Here is a 26,987-nt window from a genome sequence, read left to right on the forward strand (position 1 = left end):
ATAACCAGAGGCCAGAGGTTCAGGTTTAACTAAGCATGACACCCATTTCTACTCTGACTGACTGAAGGAGTCTGTACACTACAAAAGCTGCAAACATGCTAAAGGCAGCGCCGCTGAATATTACGTTTCACTCAGTTTAATTGCAAGTAATAAACAAATATGTGCGTAAGGCTGTGAGTGGTCTGCTGCAGCATTTTGGATGTCTGATAACTGAAAAACATGCATACATGCAAACGTATGCATCTGCAGTATGTCTGCTGTTTAACATTAGCAGTGCATTCACACGTCAGTTAACAGAAACATCTGCTAGTTTGGTTCTGTTGTAGGAAAGCAGCAGCATGGGCTCCGTGCAGGATGGAGCAGCCATCAGCTACGACTACGCCCAGCAAGAAAGGAAGGAGCTGTGGTGGAGGTGGGCTGCAAAGCACCTAATCTGTTAGCCGTTCAGCTAACCTACCATGTCTGCAGATTAGCTATGAATGACGGGTCAAATCAAATACTTTTACAGGAGCTTCCGATTCATCAGAGTTTGAGTAAAAACATGAACAAATATTTAAAAGAACAGGGTTCTGGATCCTGACACGTCTGTTTTATTCCATTTTGCTCTTCCTGGCTTCAGTGGCAGCCAAACTAAGAGTCGGTGTAAAGATGCAGGTTGGAGACGAGCAGTCTTTGATAAGCAGCGCTCTACTGCAGGCCTCCCTAGATCACTGACATTTGCATGAGGAAGCCTGAGCTTCAACTTTTTCTTTCTTATTATGCCTGCTGTGCTGAATCCTATTGCCCTTGCTGCAACCCACAGATTTGAATGGTGGTGCATCGCCCACAGCCAAACTGGTCCTCGGCAAGTCAAGGCAAAGCTTCCCTGGAGATGCGACCTCTCAACAAGACCTGATTTTTACTGGCACTCTGGCTTATTTCACAGATTCAACCATAACATTTAATGTGCACCTGAGGTGCTTTTTAAAGAACAGCTTTTTAAAACTTACCCTACGTATGACTTATTTAAGGGGAACCACAAACCGATAGGATCCTCGGAGCACTGCGACACAGTCACTGTGAAGAAAACCTGAGATTTTAAAACCTCACTCTGTGGTTTAACAGCCAGATCTGCAGCAGAGAGAAGAACGGTCCTTCTGCTTCATTTATCAGCTGCTGGGGATCATCATGGGACTGACATCACAGAAATACAGCGCAGTGCCCGGTCGTATATCAAGCACCACACAACAGCCCACTCTAGACTGGTCTGCCGTAAGGAAGGCTTATATAGATATAACATAACTGTTAACTTATGACACGCTCTCATGGAAATCTCACTTATCTCTGCTTATCAATAGTAAGAATGAGTGAAATGACTCATTAGCATCAATGCTCCTAAAATGTTCATTCTGATGAGTTCAGTGAAGTTTCTCTGTAAAATACTTTGAAGATATTTTCCCAATATCTAAAACATCACATTTACCACTATTTAGCAAGCTTCATGTCACCAGTGAGTCACACAAGAAAAAGAAATGGATGTTATTGAAATGAAGCAAAACTCAGGAGCTACAGACTGCAGTCAGCTCGAGCTGCACTGCTGCTCTCTCTCTCTCTCTCCCCCCCCCCCCCCCCCCCCCCAATTGAGTGCTGCTGCTGCCGTTTCATTCCCTCCACCATCCCAACATCCACCTGTACAGGATAATTTACTCATCACTCCCGACTTTCTATACGACGTGTTTGTAGGATGTGATGGGCTGAGAGCTTATAGATGCCAAAGCAAACGTACTCTGCTACAGTAATAAGTCATTTCAAACATGAGTTGTCTGACTGAATTGCAGTTATGAAAACAGCGAGCCTCGGTGACTCATATTTGTTGGAAAATGCAGCTCATCGCATTTCAACCTTGGCTGAGAACAATTGCATCCTGGTGTATATGAAAGCTGTGATGCTGGTAGAGAGTGTACTTTATTTCAGTTTCCCATCCTCTCACACAAACAGCAGCTCGATTAACTCCGGCGCACCTGAAGAGATAAAAAGAGGAATGCAGGAAAAAATCTGTGTGCAGTTTAACCAGTTATTAAATCACAGAGATCAACTTTTCTTCTGCAAGAGAAACTCGAGTACAGAAGAGGAAACTGTGACAGAGATGGGAAAGTCAAATAAAGTGAAATGAATATGTTTTAAAAAAATCAGACTATTTTTTAATATTTAAATGAATCTAAACTGATTTTAAGTTCATTAGTATTGGTTCAAGTAGCAGAAGTCAAACTCCCCATGATGAGATATTCAGTGAAAATCACCTTTACATTTTAGAAGTGACAAATCGCTGCTCAGTGCATTACTGCATTACAACACAGCCAGAGGTATTACAAGAAATAAGGTCGTATCAATAAATTACTGAACGACACAGAGAGCAGACACTAAATGTGGGATTTGTTTTTCACAGTTCCCTCCTGAGACATTCAAATCCACCTGAAATCCAAACTGAAGGTCGGCTTGTTTTATTTCTGGCACCGCCTCATCATTAAGACAAAATAAAGAACAAAGCAATAGCTGATCTCTTTCATGCCACCTATCTGCAGCACAGAGCAGGCAGCAGATAAACAGTAAAGCCTCTTATGGACCGAGAATGAAACAGGAGGGGAAATGGACAGACCAGGACCAAACACACAACCGGCTAAAAAAGCTACAAGCCTGTTAGCATGTGAGCCAGACATGGTGATTTTAAAAAGGGAGAGTGATGGAAACAAAGCTCTTGGTGTGAATCACAGGCTCAGGGAAGCAGCTCCAGTAAAATCTGTTAGATTAAACAGTCAACACTCTGCTTAATTCATTCCACAAAATATAATAAAAAGCTGACATATGAGTTTTACCTTTGTAAAAAAAACAAAAAAAACTGTCTCCCAATTTCTTTTTGTGTGACTGGGACAAACCGGAGTGTGGAGCAGATCATTTTGGGACAGCATCGATCTCCCAGAACTCCACCACTGTGTGCTGTGTGAATAAATTAAAGGTTTAGGAGATTTGCAAATCTTTGCATTCTGTTTTTATTTTTAAATAGATATCCTCAAAAAGAAACATAATCTCTACGGACTCACGTTCATTTTGCAGAGAAATTACCTCACAAAGCTCTCAGGTAACAGCATGAACGCAGCATTATATTGAAAGCTGCTCGTTCAACATGAGCCAGCAACAAGCACTGACTGAATGTTACAGAAACTGATGACGCTTTTCTGGAAGATAAAATAAATCTGTGGCTCTACCAGAACAAAATCATGTTTTGTTCTGGTAGAAAACAATTCTTGCTCTTCAAAGTGTCACGTTGCAGTAAAAAGCCAGCCATGAAAAACAGCAAAGACACACACACACACACACACACACACACACACACACACACACACACACACACACACACGTGCGCTTCACTGGACTGCCTTTAGCTTTGATGACATTGAGCATTTGGCATAAATGTAATAATGTAACAAGCTCATTGAAGGTCATAACATTCGTTTCTGTCCAGAACTTTGTTAAATTTTACAGATGTGACAGTTTGACCACGATGAAAAGTCTTCACTAACACATCCACAGATTCTCAGGGGTTCAGCAGAAAATGCTGTAACTGAGTACATTTAGGTGGTCGGCTGATATCCTGAACCTGGACTTGACCAACTGAAGCAACCTCACATCATAACACTCACACAGGCTTGTACAACGGGCACTAACTGGGCATGATGGGTGCATCACTTCATCTACTTCTCTTCTTGGCTGATGCAGCTACAGGGTCAGTCTGGACTCAGACCTCCTGACCTTTATCCATCGCTCCAGAGCCAAATCTTTATTCTCACTTGGAAACTGACATCTTTTTCCCAATGATCTATGCGGGTAAATGTTTTTCTTAATCTCAGCCAGATCCTTAGTTGTTTGTGACTTCTTCTCTCTGACAAACAAACCTGTTAGGAGGAGAGCTTTTCAGGTGTGGTTTATCTGTCTGTGGTTGCCTTGAGTCTTAACACAGCCTTTAGCTGGAGCAGCAGCAGCAGCTCTGGTGTTCCTCAGAGTTTCGAACATGGCTGCAGCTCAGTTGTGTTACAGAAGTGCTCGAGAGGCGAGTAAACAGACTTAAAGTAGAACAGCATGCTTTGAGTTGTATATACCAGTGAATGGCACAAATAAAGCTTAAGCTGTAAGGCTTCTTGTGTGGGCAGCAGGGTCAATTAGGTGAGTTTGCTCTGTCAGATATTTGTGAGATGAATGGGTGAAAACACTGAATCACTTTCTCTGCAGACATGCGGTGAAATTCCCCGTACAGCATGCTGTCATGGTCTTCATACATGTTCTGATAAAACGCTGTCTCTGTGGAGTCTGGCTGCAACGAACACATTCCTGTAATGTGATGCTGGATCAGAAAGAAACACTTTGTATTGATAGGACAAAATATTGACACACAATCTTTGTCCTAGTTTCAAAGAATGCCTGCCAGCAGTTTAGATTTTTGTTTTCAAAAAATTTGAAGAAACCTAAAAGTTACCACAAAGAAACTTAAACTAAGTAGTACTACGGGTGTTTTCCCACCTGCAGTGTTTAGTCCGTTTAAATTGAACTCTGGTCCATTTTCCCCCTCGGTGTGGTTGATGTGTGCAGATATGAACACAGTAATCGAGGGAGACCCAAAGGACTGCACCGGGACCCTTTGGAGGAGGCGCTTCATTTATGGTGTGAATGTGATCCAACCCCAGTCTGAACCAACTACCAGGTGTTACAAGTTTCAGCTAAAAAAAATGTCCCGTAGCCATGTTGGCTTTATATTCTCAGTGCAGGAAGGTACTACAGATGAGCAAAGGTCTGTCCAACCAGCAGCTAGCTGTTATATTAGCGACCTTTAGCAGGATAATTTAAAGTAGAGCCAGAGTAGCACTCTGTCAGAGCAAAGGTTAGAGATTAAACATCTGAGTACAGCAGCCAAGGATGAGACACAATCCTTCAATCAAATGTGTTTCAAAAGAAAAACATGTCTAATAGTAAGTGCTGCTCAAAGTCAGTCTTTGTGAAACAGATGTTTGTTGTTAGATTAGGTTTGTATGGAAAGCCTGACAGAAGCAGAGATTGATGCCATGGCGATCAGCAAACAAAAGTTCTTGGTAGAATAAGAACATGCCTCAGATTTCTGGAGAGGCGGAGTTAGCACTGTCGGAAATTTCAAAGTAAGAGACGGTTCAGTCTACTAGCAGATCTACTACAGATGGCTTTGTGCTTCTGGCTCCATAGTTTAATGTTTAAGAAAAGAAATGAGTAGCCAAGTGTATTTAATCAGATATTTAAAAACTTATGCAGCCCACCCAAGTGTAGGCTATTATAACAGTTGCTGTTGCAATGCAGTGTAGCACCACATGGTGGCGTCTCTTGACTCGTGACTGGCAGGTCACGCCCTTTTTGTTCTTCTTCACTGTGTAGCGTCTCTGTAATGGATTCTTCCCTATGTACGCAGACTGTGTGCTCTCAAGTAACGTGTAGTAGAGCTGGCACTTTTATTTTTTTGATATTTAAAATAAATGAGTACTTGTGGAAAGTTAGAAGTCGCTCATTCGCTATCCAGCTGCACACCACTGCGGCTGGCTTCATCTCCACGTTACACTATATGAGTTCTGGTGAGAGTGAGACGTGAGTTCAATACATTACCAGCAGCTGTGCCAACCATAAAAGCATCTCACGACTTTTACCTCTTTGTTTCCCATAATTTCACCTCTCTACTCTCATCAATTATGCATTTTGTTACATTAGCTTCATCAGTATATATCTTCAGAGTGTCTAACACGATCTACCAGAGTGAAGTTTAAATTCTGAAAAGTAAATGTTGAAAAGGAGAAATGAACAGAAAAAATGTATCTGGTATTTATTTGCATAAGTTTGCGTCACATGCAGTTACAGACAGCAGCTAAATAAACAGCAATTTTCTCAGCATTGATCAAATAAATAGAAATGAATAAATCAGGAGCAAAAGTTGGTCTGAGAGAAAAGCTTTGAACAACCAAAGCTGTCAGCCTGGCTCACCTTGACATTTGGCTTCCTCGTCGAGAACCCTCGGTACCATCCTGAAAGAAAACACAAACAGCAGTGACTAAGACTGATGAACAAACACGGAGATCGTGAAGAGTGAAAAGTGGCCATGACTCAGCAGCCGGAGGGAACGTGCAGTGACTTTGACTTCAGCATTTTCCAACACAGAGATCTTTGTTCAAGAAATTCTGTCTTACAGGAGCTGTTTTAATGGAAATATACAGCTAACTAAAAAATGAAGGTAATGGTAAAACTTGAAATTCCACCATTAACAGTTTATGGTTCTCAGCACTACAGCATAACACACATGGTTTGATACGAACTTATTACATAGTAGTAATATGTAGTTATTGCCCATAACGTGGGTCTATTCGCCCATACACATCCAAACGTTTCACACAAAAACAATAAAAGAGATTGGCCTCCAGTTAATGCACATTTTAAGAAAAGCAAGAATCAAACTTGTAGTTTGATTCTGCAGGTTTAGTATGGATGGAAAATGATGGTGCAAATCTCAAGTCCTCATTCAGTCAAAAGTCAGGTTTGTTATTCAGCTGCCATCTTGGCAGTACCTGTGGGCCATCATCACATAGAGAGCCATAACATTAACTTTACTGTTACTGGGGCATTAACTGCATGGCCAGCATAACCAGTTACAAAATAACTGAGAAATACGTGAAAAACTTTACCACAAAAAAATCCCCCAACCCTCCCGTACCCGATGTTATTCTGTCCGATGGCTTCATTCATGGTTCAGTACAGAGTGTAAGTATGATCATCAAGAGGAAAGGCCATGCAGCACATAGAGAATACAGGTCTACCTGCAGCACATTTAAACCTCTGTACTACAAACGTAACAACATGATTGGCTTTTTGGGGGAAAAAATCTTTCCACAGATTTCTGTTCAGAACATTTTGATTTAGTGACAGGTTGCTTTAAAAAGAACAGTAGCCACGGACACAAATGTGCAGACTGAAGGTCTTCAGCTGATGTGTCCACACGTCAGCTGATGTGTCCACACGTCAGCTGATGCTTCTGAAGGTTCCTGACAGTCAGTCAGAGACTCTGACAGACAGACTGCTGTGAAGGACAGATGTGGTTCACTGCGCTCAGCTGTGTGTGTGTGTGGATGTGTATGCTGAGTCTTTGAAAGGACTTTTATGAGAACTTGAAAGTTCTGACAATAAAGTCGAATATCTGCTGAATCTATTATACACACAAAACCTGTTCACACTGAACGAGTTTTACCCCTGAAGGCCTCGAGTCATTCGTGCTAACTGTTGATGTCGTCCATGAACTTAAGCCGGTGTGAATGTGCTCGGATCATAACTTCTAAAATAAAAATTCCACTGCAAAGTGATGCACCCTATGATAACATCAGAACCATACAGTATCTCTGTCATTTCAGCCTTTTTGTCTGCAAAATGCAAATGCTGGCCGGGCGATTTGGTGCAAAAGGCTTTCGCTGCTGTACTGGATGGAAATCTAATGTGGAGAATCGAGATCCCAAGTACAGGATGAGATCTCATGTACAGAATAGAATAGAATAGAATAGAATAATCCTTTAATTGTCCCACAAGGGGAGATTTGGTACAGGATGAGATCTCATGTTATATCAGCCCGTTCTCACTCCTGAGGCGTAACAGGGTGACATTTTGTCACGTCCCGCGGCGTTCCTGAGGAGCACGGAAGGAGACCTTCCGCGTTGTTATGGTACGCGCCGAGTTATGAATGAAATCCAGTGGAATGACGCTCCTGCGGTAATAGACGTTCCAGCCCTGTATTGTAGCCCTAAACCTAACCTTATTCCTGACCTTAACCAGGACTTTAATGACGTTAAATAGCGTGTTTCGAAGCGATTTGAAGGAAAAGAGTGAACATGTGTAGATTGAGTCCGGACGGTTCTCATATTTCCTCATTTTTCCGAGGTCGTCATTTAGGAACGTGGTGGGTAGCCGGAAACGTAATGTGTTGATGATTTGTGACCTAGTGTAAAATGTTACGCTTTGGGACTGAGAACGTGTGCAGGACAGCATTTAATTGTAGGCTCCGCATTATTTAAAAACAACTTTTGTAAAAGGTCTTGATGCACGCTCAATAATCCAGGTAAGTAAATCCACAAAAGTTGATTCTGTTCATCTGGACGCAGCGTTTTCAGTGGGAGAAACGTTCATGATCAAGTAGCTGACCTCCCAGCCATTTACCTTCAGCGGTGCTAGTTTGAGTCATAATGCAAAGTCACCTGGATGAGTGACGAAGCGTTTCTCAAACTGAAAATGTTTTGAGGACGTTTTTAAAAACCTTTTTTCAAGTACTTCAATCATGAAATTTTAACACGAGTGTCCTGGGACTGTCTCACTTTTGAAGCCAGCATTATGTGACCATGTTTTTTCTGCACGGGAGGCTGGTGCTCGCTCAGGTGTTTGAAGTAGAGAGTTCGGTCTATATCTGTCCGTGATCTGGTTCAGAGACCGGTTCAACACTTCTTCTCTTACCACTGTATGACCTACAGGACAGTACATGCCCGCGTGCGTGACAGTGATGGACCCCTTTCTTCTTCAGGGCTCAGAGCACACCGCCGTTCTTTCCACATGGACGGACATTCATCAGATGCTTCTGCGGAGCAGAAAGCTGCCATGAAAGTTGACTCGACTTGGAGTAAAATCTTGACAGCTTAAAATTGCTGGTATCCAGGGACTAAATATGTGCAGGAGAAGCACCCAGACATCCTCTTAGTCAGTGGGGACATCATTTGTCTCCAGCCAAGTGGAAATAAAAATGATTGTGCCTCTGGCCGTTGGAAATGTGAGGGTTGGGTGGCGACTGTCTGTCAGTGACAGAGTGAACCAAAAGAAGCATTTATTTACATCAAAATGATGCAAATCATTACTTTGACCTTCTTAGACTACCAAATGCACACAGCTAGGAAGGCAATTCCTTGTACATTTATCAGAGCAGACGTCACCTGAATCGCCAGCATGTCTCCGAGACAAACACTTTCAACAACAGTTCAGAAAATAAAGGAGAAATTTCCTGTAAGACTACGAAATAACAGAACTCATCATGAAACCCTCGCAGTGAAACATCAGCACGCATTTACTAAATACTCGGAAATGTTCCAGTGCTGTCCAGCACATCAGACCCTTTAACTTTCATCACATCTCCTTGTAAAATCATGAGATCCATTTCTCTGCAGCTTCCCATCATCTGATCTGAATATGGAGGAGGGCTTAATTGGCTGAGTAATTAATAACCAATCAAGATTCATTTATCACCCTCGTTATGACGGCTGTGTTTACTCCCCAACCTCTCATCTATATGGTAATCAGTCATGGGCTGGGCCAGCAGCGCCTCGGCCCATTCGTAAGACCTGACGTAGTGTGTGCGTGTGTGTGTGTGTGTGTGCGTGTGTGTGTGTGTGTGTGTGTGTGTGTGTGTGTGTGACAGACAGAGAGTAAATTTACCACATCTGTAGGGGATAAGAAAGAGGTTTGAGTGACAAGGGGAAACATTTGGATGAATTATAGCGGTGGAAACAGCGTCTACAGAGCCGGTGTTTATCTGTGGCACATGGGTGCACACGCAGGTGCATATACAGTAATTTGAAATTACAGCATACTCTGAAGAAGAGCAATCGTCTCGCCTCCTGCATCTAAACAGCTCACAAAGTGGTCATTAGAATAATCATTTTGCAGCGTTACCAAAATAATTACCAATAAAATTCCCTGCAAAACACTTTTGTCGAGTTAATGCATGTTCAGTCTGCGCTCATTATCAAAACTGCATTACGCGGTGGATGCAGGTTTCCGTCAAGCTACAAAATCAGTCAAATATGAGTGTTGAGTGCTGCTGTAACCCTGTAGAGCACACCTCAAGGTAGTTAATGAAAAAGAAGTTGCTTGTTGATGCAGTAATAGCACCCATGAGGCTGTTTTTCTTTGTAATTTTGACAGGGATCCAATAGAAGTGCGAGCTGCAGCTGAGCCACCAATCCACTCCATGGGAACACAGCCTCCTCAGTTTATACAACACTGGCGCTATCCCACCCAGGAAAAACTCACTGAAAAGAAGCAGAGAAGTGGCTGAAACGTGATGTCTGTTCTGTTAGCCACTAGATCTGGAGACCTGAAGCTGTTCTGTGATTACGCAGTTCTTTGCACCAATCAGGCTTTTTGAGTTGGAGATCAGAGTCCACAGAGAAATTCAGGTTTCCACAAACCTTCTGTAAATCCATAGGAGAATGATCTTCCATTGCAATGGATGGTGTCGATTGGTAGGCCCACAAAACCAGGAAGTTGATTTCAGTTCTCTGATAAAAAGAAGTCCTAATCCCTGATCCATAGATAATGCACAGTTCTGGAGCCGATGTAGATAAGGTGACTCGCCCAGTACGTACTACCTCTAAATCTTACAGGTGTCTTTCCTGCTAACCCTGATAAAAAGTAACCTTAATAGCCTTGCAGATCAAATCTTATCAGCTCCACCTGTAGTTCTGCTACTAATCGTGGCACTTGTTGATTCTGGGATGGTTTTAGCCTCGACAGCAGGCTCCAAGGAAAGACCACGGTGAACGTCCACGATTTAGACTTTAGTTGCAGTAAATTTTATGAAAGCAATTTGGTACGAGCAAAATCAAGTAGTAAAAAGAGTAAAACTTGAAATTCTGAATCAAATCAAACGACTCGGAGCTTGTTTCATTATTTGTGTGGTTGTGTCTGTGGTCACCCATCACCCTGCCCATCTTAATATTTTTGTTATATATGGTTACAGTTACAGTACTCATATTTTTAAAGGTCTTTAAAAAAGTCACTTTTCACCTTTTCTATGAACATTTATGTCTAAAGTCACTCGTTGCTGTGACGGTTGTTCATCTCTACTCCAACTCCACTGTCATTTCTGTAGCCGGGGACAGTAGTTGCTGTCTGGATCCTTATGTAGGATCATTTATTTTGGACTTTTAAAGGATCCACAGCATCCCTGTCATGAGTCCGCATTTCGAAAAAGCTCTGAAAACAGCATCCAAACGTTAGAGGTGATTCGAGCTTCTGCAGCAGCACGGCTGCTCTTCTGTGCTTCTAACATTCAATTTTTGATTCAGTTTTATTTACACAGCGCCAAATCACAACAACCATCACCTCAAGGTGCTTTAAGCTGTAAGGTAGACCCTAGAATAATACATACAGAGAAAACCCAACAATCATATGAGCCCCTATGAGCAGCACTTTGGTGACAGTGGGAAGGAAGAACTCCCTTTTAACAGGAAGAACCGTGTCTTTGTAAGGCTGTTTTAATACTTTGTGTTTGACTTATTGGCAACAAAAAACTTTGTCTACATTTACACACCCTTCCATTTTTCCATTTAAATGCTCAACCATCTGATAGGTGCTGCATAACCAGTGGAAATCAGGTCATTTTTAAAGTAGCCTACAAAAAACGTGTTTTGTTTTTTTAAATATACATCTATTAATGCTTGCCTGGCTCACTGATGCAGACTGTCACCACCTCAGTGTATTTACAATGACACCAGTGGTCACTCTGGAGGGGGCTTTCTAAGGCTGTGGTGTTGGCCTTTAGAGAAGTGAAAGAAGCCCCCCCTCAGTGTGTTCTGGATTTTCTCCAAAGTGTTCAGAAAACAAGATGGTTTTCTGGAAAATTCTTCATTTCCCTTGTGTTGAGCCCTGTCTTTGTCTTAGGCTGCTCCAGCTCTTTAAACCAGGTCGCTTAGGGTCGCCCCACAGCCTGCCCGCCTGTCCCCTGTTACATCCTGATGCCACGTCTATCTGTGTCTCGCTGTGTGTCTCTGCGAGTTTATGCTTTCACCATCTTTACATCCTCTTTTATTTTGAAGGTTCGTTTCAAATGTGGCAAACTGCTGCCTTTTTTCCTTTCCTTGCCCTACTTACCTTGGTTGAGTTCGCTCTCACCGGTGTTTGGGTTTAGTTTGGGTTTTTCTTCCTCGATCTTCCTCGCGCTGTCTGTTGTTGTTTACTCTGTCTTTTCGTATTTGGGTTCCTTTGATGGTTTTCCTGCCACCTCAGTGGAGTGTTGAGACTAAACCTGAGTGTTCAGCCTGAAGGGATTTACTGCAGCCTCACAGCAGTGACATTGAGAGAGAGAATAAAACTGCCATATTTTGATGTATGAATCACAATGTGGATATTTTCTCATGGCGAATGACTTTTTGTTCATTGACTGTGTTTCCTAACGTTTAGTCTGCCTCTAACTGCTCTGATAGGCGAGGTCAGATACAACCAATGGCATAATAACCAATCAAAGCTGAGCTTCCCTCCAGCTAATCAAATCTGGTAAAACCCTGCTTTGCTAGATTTGGACTTTTTAACCACCACATTTTACACACAGAATGACTCGTCTTCAAACGAGTGTCACATTATAACATCAGGTTATCTTCATACTTAGCTGGTATTTGCTGACAGCTGCTCTCTGCACAGTGCCAGAAGTTTGCTTCAAAAAAAGAGAAATCTTACAGCTGAAGAGCCTCTCCAACATAATTAGCACTCAGCTGACTATGGGCGCTTCAGCAGCGCTGACAGTATTGAGAATAAAATCACATACCTGAAATGGCTGCTGGCCCTCTAATCGAACTCTAATGCTTTCTTAAGTGCTGTGACTGTAATCTGTGGAGTGGACTTTGAGGATTGGACTCCAACAGTTCGGCTGCCACTTTCATGGCTTTGTCAATATATCCCCTGAGTTTCTGTCTGGGGGGGGGGGCTACTGTGATGAAGCCAATTTTAACCGAGACCTCGAGTCCTCCTGCAGCAGCAGAATTAGCAATGATGGATCACTTCTGGACTTTGACCTCAATAAAAAATGAAAATATTAACTGATAAATAATAAATAACAGTTCTTTTGTGTTTGTCGCTCTAAACGTTAGACTAGTGCATCTTCTAATAAATGTAGGTCCTGCTGTAGCAGCCCTTTGTTTAGAGGGTATTTTCTACAAATCTATTTACACGTTCAGTTAATGACCAAAGCTGCAGAGCGAGTTCTTGAAATTTCCTCGGGGATCTTGGACAACAGTTAGCCCTGGTTTGCCCTGATAATCGCTGCGTGCTACAGGGGAAGCTGCGATGCCAGTCTCTCCCACAAGGGCTCGGATAATAAGTCGTGTCCCTCGCCAGCAGGATTGCATTTCATAACCCGATCAAATTAGACGCCGATTGGATGCCAAGGAATTAGCTCAGCCTTGAATATGAGACTGCCTGGTCAATATGCATAGATGACAAGAGACGAGAAGTGTATGTAAGAGAAACCAGAGGAGTGTAAAGGAAGGATGCTGGAGTTCAGAGGAAGCGGGAGGAAAATGAAGGCAAGTGCAGATTGTAGTTCCTCACAACAAGGCGGGTGAGGAAGGCACAAAGTGAACCCATCAACAGAATATTTCCTTCTCTGTCTATTCCTCTCTCCTCCTCTGGACATCTTCCCCTCGGGATAAAGAGAAGCCTAATCAGCCCCTGGCATTAGATCGATGCTAGCGTCCTCCCCAGCTGTGGCTAATGGAGCACATACTCACTCATTATCTGCAAAAGACAACATTTTCTGGCTTCACACACATCCTGGCTTGAGTTGTTAATTTCTGTGAGTCAAACTAGAAATAACAATGGGAGAAACAGCAGCTAATAACTTGGGCTCCCATCCAGGCCCGCACGAGGCTATTACAGGCTATTTACACTCATTATTTGAGGGAACTATGAATGCAGCAATGAGTGCCACTTTGTTTTTACTGTGCACATTTGTGGCGACACAGCCACCGCTGCTGCCGCAGCATTAACGTGAAGGCTTTTCTGTGTGGTGGCCTCATAAAAATCTGGAGGGAAATGGACCGACTGTGATTCACTGAAGCAAACAGCAGACTGCACCACTGCAGCTCTGAATGCTGCTTTTTTAACCAAAAACTAGTGGGAAAAATGACAAGAGTGTTCTCTTTTCAGATAACAGGGACTAAAAGGAGGGCCGCGTGAAGAATATTTAGAAGGGCGTGGACTCCTTTCAGTGGTTTTTTACAAAATTTAGGGAAATAAGATGGAGAGAGGGGGCTCTGAATCCTACAAATTAGGTTACATTCTCTAGTTAAGTACCAGTGAAAACAGTAGCTTAAACACAAACACCCACGAAGGTTATTTACACTGTTAAAGATGTTCAGTTGCAGTGAATGATCGATATGCTTCGGTATAAAGACAATAACTGGAACAGACTTGGAGTTGTTCTCAAAACTTTAACGGTGGTGAGCTGCTTGAAATGCTTTGAACAACCTACAGTTTCAGTTTTATTTCTATAGCACATTTAAAAGACTAAGGTACACCAAAGTGCGTCACACGAGTGCCGCATTGCAGGATTACAACAATAGAAGAACAAAGAAAATACAGAATAGTTACAGGTAAGAAGCGCGGACCGGGTAGAAGTTAAAATCAAATTTGTTTCGAAGGCTAGCTTAAACAGGTGGGTTTAAACATGATTTGAAGGATTGAATGGATTCCGACACACGGATATCAACCGGCAGGCTATTCCAAAGTTTATGTGCAGCAATCGCGTCCCGATGCCCCCTAGTCTTCCGTCGGGACACTGGTTGCACTAAGAGCCATTGATTGGAGGATCTAAATGCTCTCTTGAGGATATAAAGGTCAAGGAGGTCGATTAAGTAGCTGAGCGACAAGTTATTTAAAATTATAAGTGTACAAAAGGATTTTTAAAACGATACAGGATTTGACGGGGAGCCAGTGAAGGTTGGCTAAGACAGGTGTGATATGATCATGTCTTGTGCATGTGCATGTGCAATGACAATAAAGTTGAATTCTATTCTATTCTATTCTATTCTTCTGGTGCCGCTTAAAAGACGTGCTGCGGCATTTTGGACTGGTTGGAGGCGTTGGATGAGGGAAAGTTGGAGGCCTAGATAAAGAGAATTGCAATAGTCCAATCTCGAAGTAATGAGAGCATCAATGAGCTTTTCTAGGTCTGTATGTCGTATGTCGGGCTTTGCCTTGGAAATTTGGCGTAGTTGGCTACCTGATAAGAACCCTAAAAATCTGTCTAAGAATAACTTTGTCCACATCACACATACATCTGACCTTTTCTTCCTCTTTATTTCATTTTTTAGGTAATAAATAAAACACTGTCGCTTTTGCACAATAATCTAGTAGAAGATGATTTCATGTGTTATCTTTATTGGCTGGAAGTAGAAACAAAACGAGTCAAATTGAACTGGCTGTCATAACCAGAAGATTTTAAATAGTTTGTTTTTTGCATGATTCACTTGTTAGTAGCTATGTTCATATAACACTGATTACTATAACAGCATGGACTCATGCTTAGGGATGTAGAGTATACTGGGAACATGGTACAGACAATGCAAGCATCAAGAACGTAAAACACGTTCTCATCCCAACGAGCAACATACTAGAGGTGGGAATCACCATACATCCCACGATACGATATTATCACAATACTTAACGCACAATACGATATTATCGCAATTTTTAAAAATATTTTGCGATATTCAGATTCTGTACATAAAGGTTTATCAATATTCATTTTATCTAATATCAAAGTCTCACACTCAGTCTTTCTCTCATTTCAGTTTTATTGTTGACAAACTGAACGGTTTGTATTACAGTCTAGTCCAACTTAACTGAATGCAACCATCTGGTACAATTATAGCTATTCTGAACTATGCAATTTATGAAAACTATGCAGCCCATTCAGCAACTGAAGAATTTGAAAGTAAATTAAAACAAAATATAATTTTACATTAAATAAAAAAGTTTTAAACTTAATTAAAATATAAAATGTCTTAAATTAAAATAAGTAAACTGTCATGTTTATTGCTGCCAAAAAAAAAAGTTAAACACATTTGGACAGTGAAGGAATGTCAGGATTCTTGCTCAGAAAAAGGATCAACATGCTCTGAAATCAGAGCACAAAAACCTTTTTTGTAACAAAATATCGATTTCTGCCGTCCCTGTATCGATACATTATTAGCAAACAAAATATCACGATACTACACAGTATCGATTTTTTCCCCACCCCTACAACATACTGATGAATCATCTGTGTTACGCGTTTTGAGGCTTGAAAGCCGGTTGGGATGAATCTATACATGTAAATGTGTTTTATGTTCTGATCCTGAATCACTGTGGAAAACGTGACAGGGTTATGGTTACGGTGAGGACTGGAGTGGAGTGGACGGCTGGAGCCAGAGTGTTTCATAAGGACCTGGAAAGGTACGTTTAGCGTTACTACAGGTTACAGCAGTCAAACCAGTCGTGTATGAAATGAGATTGTACAACTTTGTTGCAGGGAACAGGACATAAATTGATAACTTATTATGTAATATCTACCTGAGCGATGACATACATGTTTTATCTTTGCAGAAAATAACTGTAAATTAGAGTTATGACTTCCTGCGCTGGCTGCTGTGCTGCCGGGAGACGCACTGTTTCTCTTCTCACCGTTTCTATTCTATATGCATGCAAACGCCTTTGAACAGAAGAGCGAGATGCAAAGAAAATGCTCGCTCTGGGGGATATTTACCATGTTTACTGATGCTTACAGTCGTAACGATGATCAATGACATTACCGCTGCATCAAACTTCCGCCCCCGCAGCATCTCATGAAGCTATCAATCAGGTAGAAGCCTTACCTTCACATTTCTCCAGGATCTGAACAGTCTCCCCCACCTCCAGAGCCAAACCCTGAGTCACTGAGCCTCGGAAGTTGCAGATGACTGTGGAGAGAATGAGAGAGATGGGAAAAGATGAGATCCTAGGAAGACAGAGAAAATGATAACAGCTGCAGACGCTCTGACATTTGTCGAACATGCACGCAATACAAGAAAAAGGTTACGGCATGAAAGATCGGCGTCTGAACTTTTGGACGGCAACAGCTTATTTTCATCACTGATCAAAGGATGTTATCAAAGCACATAAATACAAAGTAATGCCCTCGTCTGCTTTCATCACTGCGTGTCTGTCCCATGACAACAGGGTGACGTTAGACATTAGAGCTTGACGGAGCACATCCAGACCGTGCTGTACCAGGCACTGTTGATGTTCATATTCCTCATGACTGCTCCAGTACACCCAGTAAACAACGGGCCTCACAGCTCATCCTGCTGATGCAGTCAGTGCAAGCGGCTCTGTTACAGGACTGCAATGTTAAATTGATCATCAGGAAATCTAACCGTGCAGGTTAAAGTCTCACTGGTGTCTTAATCATGAGTAAACTGGCTAAGAGGGCAGCGGACATTATTATGAATATAACTATTGTTAAGGCACAAATGCAGCTGTAATGCTAAAAGATGCGAGCACAGTCTCCAGGTCACGAGGTAAAAATGGGTACAGTTCAAATCAATTTCAATGCATCTCTAAGAGCGATAGCGTCGACCACGAGGCGACTCAATACTGTCCTCTCGTCTGTGTAGGTGTTCAGACAGGAGGCCACAGGTGTGTCTGAACGCAGAACAAGACGAGATCTTAAAACTGTCTTTGTCTGTTTAACTGTCTGCTTTGATAAAGGCTCTTTGTTTTTAAAGACTGTACATCTTTCCCATTGAGTCTGTGGTGAACTGACCTTGAAGACAAAGACAGCTTTAAGACCAAGTCGTGCTCACGCTGGACAATCATGCTTTCTGTCACCAATCCCACTCTTAGTCTCCAAATTTAGTCCCTGGGTGTTTACGCAACGTGTCATCTGTGCATGCCGTTTGCAGGTCTCGCTGTCAGTGCTGTTTTCCTCTGCAGGGCTCAGGCGTCGCACTTAGCTGCACATGTCATTTTGTTCCTGATGTTGTTAAATTAGGACTTTTTAAGAAAAAGAATCACAAGATATCAAAATGATGGAAAGCATGAAAAAGCTGTCAAAAGCTGCAGATATGGTAATAATGTTGCCAACTTATTCATGTCACAGCAGGGTTGAGAGCTGTTGCCGCCTCGGAGCAAACACATAAAAAAAGACAGTGAAAACTGAATTTTTACACACAGCTGAATTAACACAGCGCCACATCTGCAATTCAAATTTCAGCAAATCTTTAAAAAGGTCTCAAGAAAACTAGATGCCACCTGTAAAAAGACGACGAGAGAGGAGTCCAAGGCATGAGTCATTTCTGCTAATGCCCACAAATCCTTTCACTTTGAAGTAACGCTGTTCTAGTCAAACCTGGGTGCAGGCAGGAGGTCGGTTTCTAATAATCACTGTTGTGTTTCCCAAAGACAACACAGTACCTTGTATTGTTGTTAGGTGGAAATATGGAAATTTTAAAGGCTTTTCTTCTTTGCCATACTTTTTTTTTTTTTGTTTGTTTTTTTTGCCTGTCCCGTTTGGCTCTTTTGCCATCAGAATTATTGTCTAAAGGCAAAGAAAGATGCCCAACGGATTTACTTTACCAAATTGACCATCCCAGCCTTGCCATAATGGTCCATTTGATTCACCTTTTATTGTTTATTGTTCTTTGCCATACTTTGAGACAAACAGCTGATGAATCAGATGCTCGCAAAAAAGTTGCCACCACTCTGCAGCCTCACTCGTAGCGGCTCATGAACGAGCTCTCCGCCTGTCCTAGGTTCTGTGTGAGAGGCTCTCCAGCTAGCAGTGGACCAACAGGACAGACGGACGACTATTACCAGCTGCAGTTCAAAGATGACATTGGACGACATAACCATTTTAGAAGATTGTAATCTGAAGGAAATGCTTAAAAAATCAGCTACTGTGCACACAGCAAACTGTAGTTTGAGCTGCCAACTGCAGTCTGGTACTGTGGCAGCGAGGACACACAGCTCACACCGACGGGACTGTTGCATCTGTCTCTGCCTGGCTTTGTCTCTGTGTTGCTGTCACCATCTGTCTCCGTATCATCAGCGTCACTCTCGCTCTCTGCCGTCGCTGTCACTCTCTGTGTCACTGTAATGCTCTCTGTCTCCACTATTAGCAGCGATCAGTTGGGATTGTCACTGTTTTGGATTGTGTCACTGACAATCTCAACTCCCTCGAGCCCTTCATCCCCGTGTGTCTCTCTTTGTTGGCTGTGACTTTCAACGTCAGTCCATCATAGTCCCTGGCATCATCAGAGACCCTGTCATGCTCTCACGGTCTTGCCCTGACCAAGTGTAAAATGCAACCAACCACTGCTCAATTACCTTTTATGTCCCACAAACCTCTAGTTGTCATGTTCCAAGTAGAACTGGAGTTTGACTGTGTTAAAACAACAACAAGAAAAAACACTGAAGCACAGTGAAGAGCGCGCCAGGAGACGGAGCTGTAGCCCTCCGAGGCCGAAGCAGCGACCAGTGTTCGGTCTCTCTCGACACAGACGGCTGCCATTGTTCCCATGCTACACGCTCTCTTTGTAAATAGCTTGTTAGCTTTGATGGACCCTGTTCTTGACCTCATCTTCTCTGAACGCTGCTCGAGCGTGACTCCATCCTCCTCCTCCTCCCACCTGTTATCCAAACGTATGTAATCGTGATCAGAGGACTTTTGTTCTGGCTCACGACTGCAGATTATAAGAACTGGCTCACCAAAGAGAACAGCATGCGTCTCACTTACTGTAATGTACACAGGAGAGCTGTAACTCACAGATCATCACAGAAGTTTGAAATTAACATCAGTTAATCAGTCTGTCTCATTTCATTACCCTTTTAGTAAAGCATGCAAATTTAGTGCTGATTATAATAATTTAAGAAAGATGAAACTTTCTGGAAAGATGTTTAATAATCACTCATCTTATTTATCAGGATAAGACTCGGACGCAACACTGAAAATGTTTGCAAGCTGTTTGAAATGTAACTAAAAACATAGAATGGAATCATCTACAAATCTACACATTAAATGAGAAAATGTACAGGTTTAAGAAAAAAGGCTTATTTTGAGTTTGATGGCAGCAACATGTGTCAGAAACGTTAGACAGGCCTTCATCAACGTCTGGGACCCGAGCAGAGCAGCTGCCGGACTTTTGGGAGAAGAACGCTGTCCCATTCTAGCTGATAATAAGCCTGATGGTCGACGTCTTCTTTAGTGCTGAAGACGTCCGTGTTGTTGCCCCCATCGCAACTTTCTTGAGACATGTGGCAACCCTTAAATTTGAAATGAGCTCATATTTTTCATAGCATAGTAAAATGTCTCAATTTAAACGCGTGTTTTCAGCGTTTCTGTGTGGAGAAACTGTCAGTTTATGGGGTTTGCAAATCATTGCAGACCATAGTTATTTTTCAGTTTATATAGCGTCACAACATTTTCTGGGTGGGGCTTGTAGACAACATAAAACTTGGCAGGAAACACATGATGACCTCAGTTTACAAACAGTGGATTTCATGCACAATACATCTTGTATTCACAGAACTCTGCATAACCTGGAATCAGAAATAGAAATCTGATGGAAAAGACTGTGGATGGAAATTATGATGGATGAGACCCAGGGAGTCAGTATTAATGAAAGTGCTTCATATACACATTAAGTTTATTTTATCCAGTCAGACCGAAGGTTGATCTGGAACATCCAATAATCCCTGAAAGACTTTACTTTAAATATCCCTACTAATGAAAAATCAGATGGTCTTCAGTGGTTCCATGCATCTATTCTTTAGACACCACAGGGCGTGAACGTGTTAACCACTCGACCACGGCACCACTCAAACAGGAACAGCAATGTTTTCATTAAACAAACTTTATGTAAATTAAAAAATTCTGAAAAACAGTAAGTTAGGGACAAATATCCCCAAATAAAGGTGGAACTGAAACTCTTGGAGCTGCTGGTTCATCCTGTTGGTGAGACGTCCGTTTGGGTTTTTTCCTTTCTGTGCCTCTGGGGAAGCTGCCACAAAGCTAAGAGCTCTCCAGAGAAGACAAGAGGCAGAGCAGAGACGATGAGGAGAGGCACACACACCGAACACTCACGGGGATTAGCATTGCTCTATCTGGCTCGTATTGGCATTTAGATTATCCAGCGGACTGGGTCAATAGTCTGACAAATGACTCACATCTGTTAAGCCAGTCACACCACTTAGCCTGTGGCCTTTCCACGTCTGTGCGTGTTTGTGTATGAATGAGATTGTGAGGATGAAGGAAGTCCCAAAAAACAAATGATGGAAACAAAGCTGTGCGTGCAGGAAACTGTGTGTTTGTGCACACGCCACTTCTCAGATGGTTTAGTGAACAGAATAATTCAATTTGGAGTGTGACTGCGGAAGCTCTGTTTCAATATTTAATTGCTGCTCAAGAATTCCACCAAAATCCAAACTGATCCAGACACATGACACAAATTTCACCGCTGAATAATTTAAAGAAGGAACTTTCTTCTCATCAGTGGAACAAAGGTTGTACATTTGAAGAAAACATATTTGGCACAAGCTTTTAAGTAAAGGACCTCAGAGCGCCGTGTGCCACACTGAAGATTCATGAGTAACTACAAAAAGAGTTCGAACAGGATAAAAGAAATCAACAAACTGCACTTCAGTGCTCGCGCTGGAAAATGCTGCAAACTTGTTCAAACGCATCTCCTATCATCTTTTATTAAGTGCAGCATCGTTGCGTGTTTTCAGATCCAAATGCAGAGAAAACACTTTGAAACACTTGAATTTCAACACCCACAAGTAGAAATATACAAGAAAGATTACATTTGTTTTTAAAAACTTGCACATATAGGACATGAGAGGGTTTTTTAGCAATTAAAGCTAATCCGTAGGGTCTCAATTAGGGGTATCTTCTCTTTGCCACCCCCTCTTTGAGATTTTAAAGCAGAGAGCAGCAATGATTACAGCTGGTATATAATTCACTTCTATTCTATTTCGTTTATATATAACACCACAACAACAACCGTCGTCTCAAGGTGCTTTATATTGTAAGGTAAAGACAATAATACAGAGAAAACCCAACAATCATATGACTCAATGTCAAAAAGCACTTTTAACTCCCTTTTAACAGGAAGAAGCCTCACCCAGAGGTTTTTCTGTCATCTCTACTGCTACAGTGGCCACATGGGGGTCCGTGTGTGAACAAGTATTCCCTTAAAATTGTGGACCTCAGGAGCACAGGAGTGATAAAGTCCTTTTTTATCGTCTACATGTGTCTGGAGTTTTGTTCTGGTCTCGGTTTGTAGTGCTACAAACCTCGTCTGTGTGAGCTCCACACACCTGATGTTTAAATGTTTTGGGCCATCAGATGAAAGTTGGATGAAACGGTGTGCAGTACAGTAAATCCAACTAAGTTGCAGTTTCTCCAATAAGCTCCACAAAAAGCACCGTTTCAAACTGCTGCTGTATTTGAAACTGCGCACATAGAACATATAGACTGTAGATAAAAGACGAACATATAGGATTTGATTCAGCCTCTGGTCTGTGAAGTCGTGCTGTTCAGCGCTGAGACGATTCTGCCTTTGCTTAGCACTGCAATTATTTTGCAGTTTCATTGTTTTGCTAATTACATACAGCACAAAGTTTTTTAATATAAGGAAGTGAAACTCTTGAGATTTAATATCTGTTTAGTGAGAAGACGGTCAACATTAACTGAGCGCGTCTGTGGATGGTGGGAGAAACTTAAGAAAACTGGTGCAGAGATTATGCAAACTCATCACATAAAGGTCCTCTGATCCCTGTGAGCTAACAGCACTAACAGCTGAGCCAATCAACTGCATGGAGGGCGCACAGGTATTATAAAAAGTTCACCCCTCAGGTGATCATTTCCTTTTTTTCCTTTTAATAGTTTTTTATACGAGACCCTGATTGCTTAATTAGGACATGGATCACTTTCACAACACATTGCTTACACAGAATTCATTATTATATTCACATTTCTCGACTCCAGTTTTCTCCTTCGAGTCAGTTATTCCCTCAGAGGCCGGTCACACGTCTGCCAATATGCCTGGAAAATTGGAAATTGGTGTGAAAAACACATTTTTCAAGGAAGTGTTTCTTTGCCACCTTTTAAACATTCACCAAAGCAGCTCTGCTTTTAAATGATCTTATCACACAGGTGTTGTGATGACCTCCAGACATTTTTAGGAGCGCTTGCTTTTCTTTTTAGCCATTTCTCCTTCAGTTCAGAAAGATAGTGGCTCCACAGAGTAGCTGGTTATAAATTTGCCCGATAAACTCCTCTCAAGGAGGAGAAACAAACTCCTCGGGGGTGGTGTTAGTCCAGGCGTTTGGCACAGAAACATGTAAACAGCTTGAGACGAAGGTAACAGCTGAAAGACGCTTTCCTCAGTTTACAATATGTATACAAAGTACATGTATTACATCAATAGACAAGAAATAGAAGGATTAAAGATCAACATGGCAAAAATAGAATTCTGTTTAATGAAATCATTTGGAGAAAGCTCTGAATGAATGTAAAAAGAAGGCATAACTTTAAAAACTCGCCTTGTTTGGAGTCATTTTCCTAAGATTTTAAAAGATGAGCTTAGAGCAGTGTTTGATGACAAAGTTTAAAGTGGGATCCTCTCATTAACTGATCTGTATTTTAACAGCTGTTGACACCTGCTGAGTTTAAAATATAAAAAGAAAACCAAGCTGCAGGATCTTGTTGAAACTTTTCAGAAAGATCAAAGCCTAAAGGTGAAACTGCAGCGAGGCTGAGGCCTGTAAGAGCTTCTGTAACTTGGAAATTCAAAGATGCACATTTTATCTGTGGAACTACCCAGAAAACGTGCCCACACGGCCCCACAGTGGGTAGTTGTGGGTGAACTAAGTGAGCTGGGCAAACTCACACTTCCCACGTTGGCCCTGAGTAGATGTTCCCATACAGGGACCACAGCTGTTTTGCCCTTTGGAGCCTGTGTACAGGTTTCAGTAAACCCAGGAGGGCCTCGTGTGGGCCCGTAGACATCTTTGCCCTTTTGAGCCACTGAGAGGGAGCCCCCCAGGGGTGTGTTCTGAGCCCCCTGCTGTACTCTTTGTACACATATGACTGTGTGGCCACTACCAGCTCCACCACCATCATCAAGTTTGCTGACGACACCGTCGTGGTGGGCCTGATCTCTGATAACAACGAGACGGCCTACCTGAAGGAGATTAGGAATCTGGAGAACTGGTGCCAGAGGAACAACCTCCTTCTAAACGTCAGTAAGACAAAGGAGCTGATAGTGGACTTCAGCACTAAGCAGGAGAGGAACTACCAGACCCCCGTCATCAACGAGTGCCCAGTGGAGAGAGTGGACAGCTTCAAATACCTCGGAGTTCACATCACGCAGGACCTGTCATGGTCCTGTCACATCAACACCGTGGTGAAAAAGGCCCGACAGCGTCTCTACCACCTCAGACGCTTGAGAGACTTCCAACTGCCCTCCAAGGTGCTCAGGAACTTTTACTCGTGCACCATAGAGAGCATCCTGGTGGGAAACATCTTAACCTGGTTCGGGAACAGCACCATGCAGGACAGACGAGCTCTACAGAGGGTTGTGCGGTCAGCTGAGCGCACCATCCGCTCCGAGCTCCCTGACCTGCACTCAATCTACAGCAGGCGGTGCTGGACCAAGGCCAGGAAGATCGTGAAGGACCTCAGCCATCCCAACAACAGACTGTTCTCTCTGCTGAGGTCAGGAAAGCGATTCCGCTCCCTGAAGACCAACACAGAGAGACTGAGGAGGAGCTTCTTCCCGCAGGCGATACGGTCTCTCAATCACACCACCACACAGTACTGACCCACACATACAGTTCTTACACACACACTGGACTTTCTGGACATTGTTTTCACTTCATTACTTAAATCACTGCTGCTGTTATTGTGTATATATTTATTTATATTTCTTCATACATTCTTATATAGTTCTATATTGTGTATTTTGTTGTACAGTTATTTTATTTTCAACTTTAATTTATATATTTTATCTTATTCTTCCCAGTTAAATTTACCCTTCATTCTAATTTGTGTTGTACAGTTATTTCATTTTTAACCTTAATTTATATTTTATTCCTTCCTAGTTAAATTTACCCTTTTTAATTTTTCATATTTATTTCCTATCTTATTCATAGCCTTTTCCTTTTTTGTTTTCTTTAGGTCACGAGCAGTTGTCCAAGCATTTCACTACATATCGTACTGTGTATGACTGTGTACGTGACAAATAAAATTTGAATTTGAATTTTGAGAGGGAACCTTTGGGGTCCCTGCAGTGGGTGCTGTCTGCAGCCCGACACAGGCCCCAAGTGGGCACATATACTGGGATTAAACCACATTAATAACAATATGCGTCCCAGTGGACTTTCCTTTCACTGTAAACGGTCGAATGCAAATAATGTTGTATTCTGCATCTCGATCCTCCACGAACGCATCACACATTTACACATCTGTGCTTTCAGTTCACAGATATGAAAGATAAACAATGTGAACATGTTGAGCGCCCGGTTCGTCGACACAGTGTTTTGTGTTTTTGGTTCTTTGAATTTGTTTATTTCATTATATTCTAACATTTTGTCTAATGGGTTATAGGATTGTTCTACGTTTAGGTTCTCCGTGTGGTTTATGTTAGAGTTGTTCCACAGTTTTGCTTCCCTTGTCTCGTTAGCCCTGATTTGTCCCAGCTGTGTTTCCCTCCTGTCTCCCATTCCCCGATTCCTCCCTCTGTGGATTTAAGCCCTGTGTTTCCTTCGGTCTGTGTGTCCTCAACGTTACACTGTGTGCCAGCCTGCCAGTCAGTTTAGTTAGGCTGGGTCTCAGCAATAAAGCTGTTGTTGGAATGTACTTTTCACCTCCTGGAGTCTGCACATTGGGTCCTCCTCTCCTGCTGCACACAACACATGACAGAATAGTCTCAAGTGTGAACCGAACCACAGGGAGACTGTGTGTGCAAGCAAAAGAGAAAGAGGGGGAAAGGGATCTCCAGAGAGAGGGCAATTTTAAAGTAAAGGGGCAGATAGTCAAATGTCTAAAGATGTTGCTGCCAAGAAGTTTCCATGTGGAAAGAAACGAGACGAATATTTTTACATTGCAATATTATTTTATATGGTTAACATGCTGGAAACCAAAGACCCAATTAGTGCTTTTATTTCCTGTAAGTGTACTTCTGTCTGCATGTACAAATCTGTGTGTGTGTGTGTGTGTGTGTGTGTGTGTGTGTGTGTGTGTGTGTGCTGGTCTCTGTATGGTTGACGATGCTGGAATAAATGTAAAGACACTAAGAGCCTAATATAGAGATGACAGAGAATCGTGCTGGTTTGTTGCATGTGTTCCTGTATTATTTGCATGTGCAGTGACTGTGCGTCTGCATGCATGCATGCTTTGCAACCTAAAGCAAGCTGAAATGTAAGACAGAAGCAGCGAACAAAGTGTTAGGGGGTGATGTAGGAAACAGCTTGAGTAAAACCGGAGCACAGAAAAGTCTTTCTCAGCAACAGCAGTGGCAGCAAACAGAACTAGGCCGACAGTAGTGAGTGCGACAGTACACACCAACCCACATACAGCTGAGCTAAACTGTACCGCACAGATGGGACACGGATCTCAGTATGTCTTGTTGAGCCTGGAGATCTGTTCTCTGCTATTAATAGGCTAAACAGGAAAACTACTCAGATGCACTTTACCCTCAGCTCTCCCCGACCGATCTACTACAGACGTCTCTATAACCAACGGTTCGATGGCCAAAAGTCCTTCCTTTAAACAGGAAGAAACCTTCAGCATAACTGCAACCAGGTGTGTGTGAGAGGAAAGAGAAGAGAGCTGAGGCGCGATGAAAGGGACGTGATGACCGTCTGTGCCAGTTTACAGAATTTACACAAAGTGGATTTTGTGTCTTTTGCGCAGTTTATTAGCATCTTCCAATAAACTGAGTATTTCTAAAAGTGACACAAGATGAGATTCTCTCTGGTTACTCACATTTTCAAGGCTTTGTGATGATCTCACAAACTCATCTTTTGTAAGGAAGTGAGAAAAGTGTCCTTGACTGAAAAAGCTGCTGCCTCTCGATGCTCCCGAGGCGGCGGTCTGGTTTCTGGATGCCAGTCAAATGAATCAA

The 26,987-nt window shown here is 42.3% G+C and overlaps 1 protein-coding gene across 9 annotated transcripts in view; it reads right to left on the reverse strand.

Moving 5' to 3' along the window:
• The window catches only part of LOC147331616 (dedicator of cytokinesis protein 3-like), a 231,669-nt gene that overhangs the window by 132,264 nt on the left and 72,418 nt on the right, over positions 1 to 26,987 (reverse strand). For all 9 annotated transcript variants that reach the window (XM_086294022.1, XM_086294019.1, XM_086294015.1 and 6 more), the window contains exons 2-3: positions 16,695 to 16,778; positions 6,028 to 6,068 (exon numbers count right to left, since the gene is read on the reverse strand). In XM_086294022.1, coding sequence (XP_086150148.1) covers positions 6,028 to 6,068; positions 16,695 to 16,778 — 125 coding nt within the window. The remainder of the gene's footprint in view (positions 1 to 6,027; positions 6,069 to 16,694; positions 16,779 to 26,987) is intronic.

Source organism: Aulonocara sp. 'chitande type north' Nkhata Bay, linkage group LG5, assembly GCF_057382095.1.
Source record: "Aulonocara sp. 'chitande type north' Nkhata Bay isolate Kocher_YH1m ecotype deep benthic linkage group LG5, A_spYH_male_GT1.1, whole genome shotgun sequence".
NCBI classification, from domain to species: Eukaryota; Metazoa; Chordata; class Actinopteri; order Cichliformes; family Cichlidae; genus Aulonocara; species Aulonocara sp. 'chitande type north' Nkhata Bay.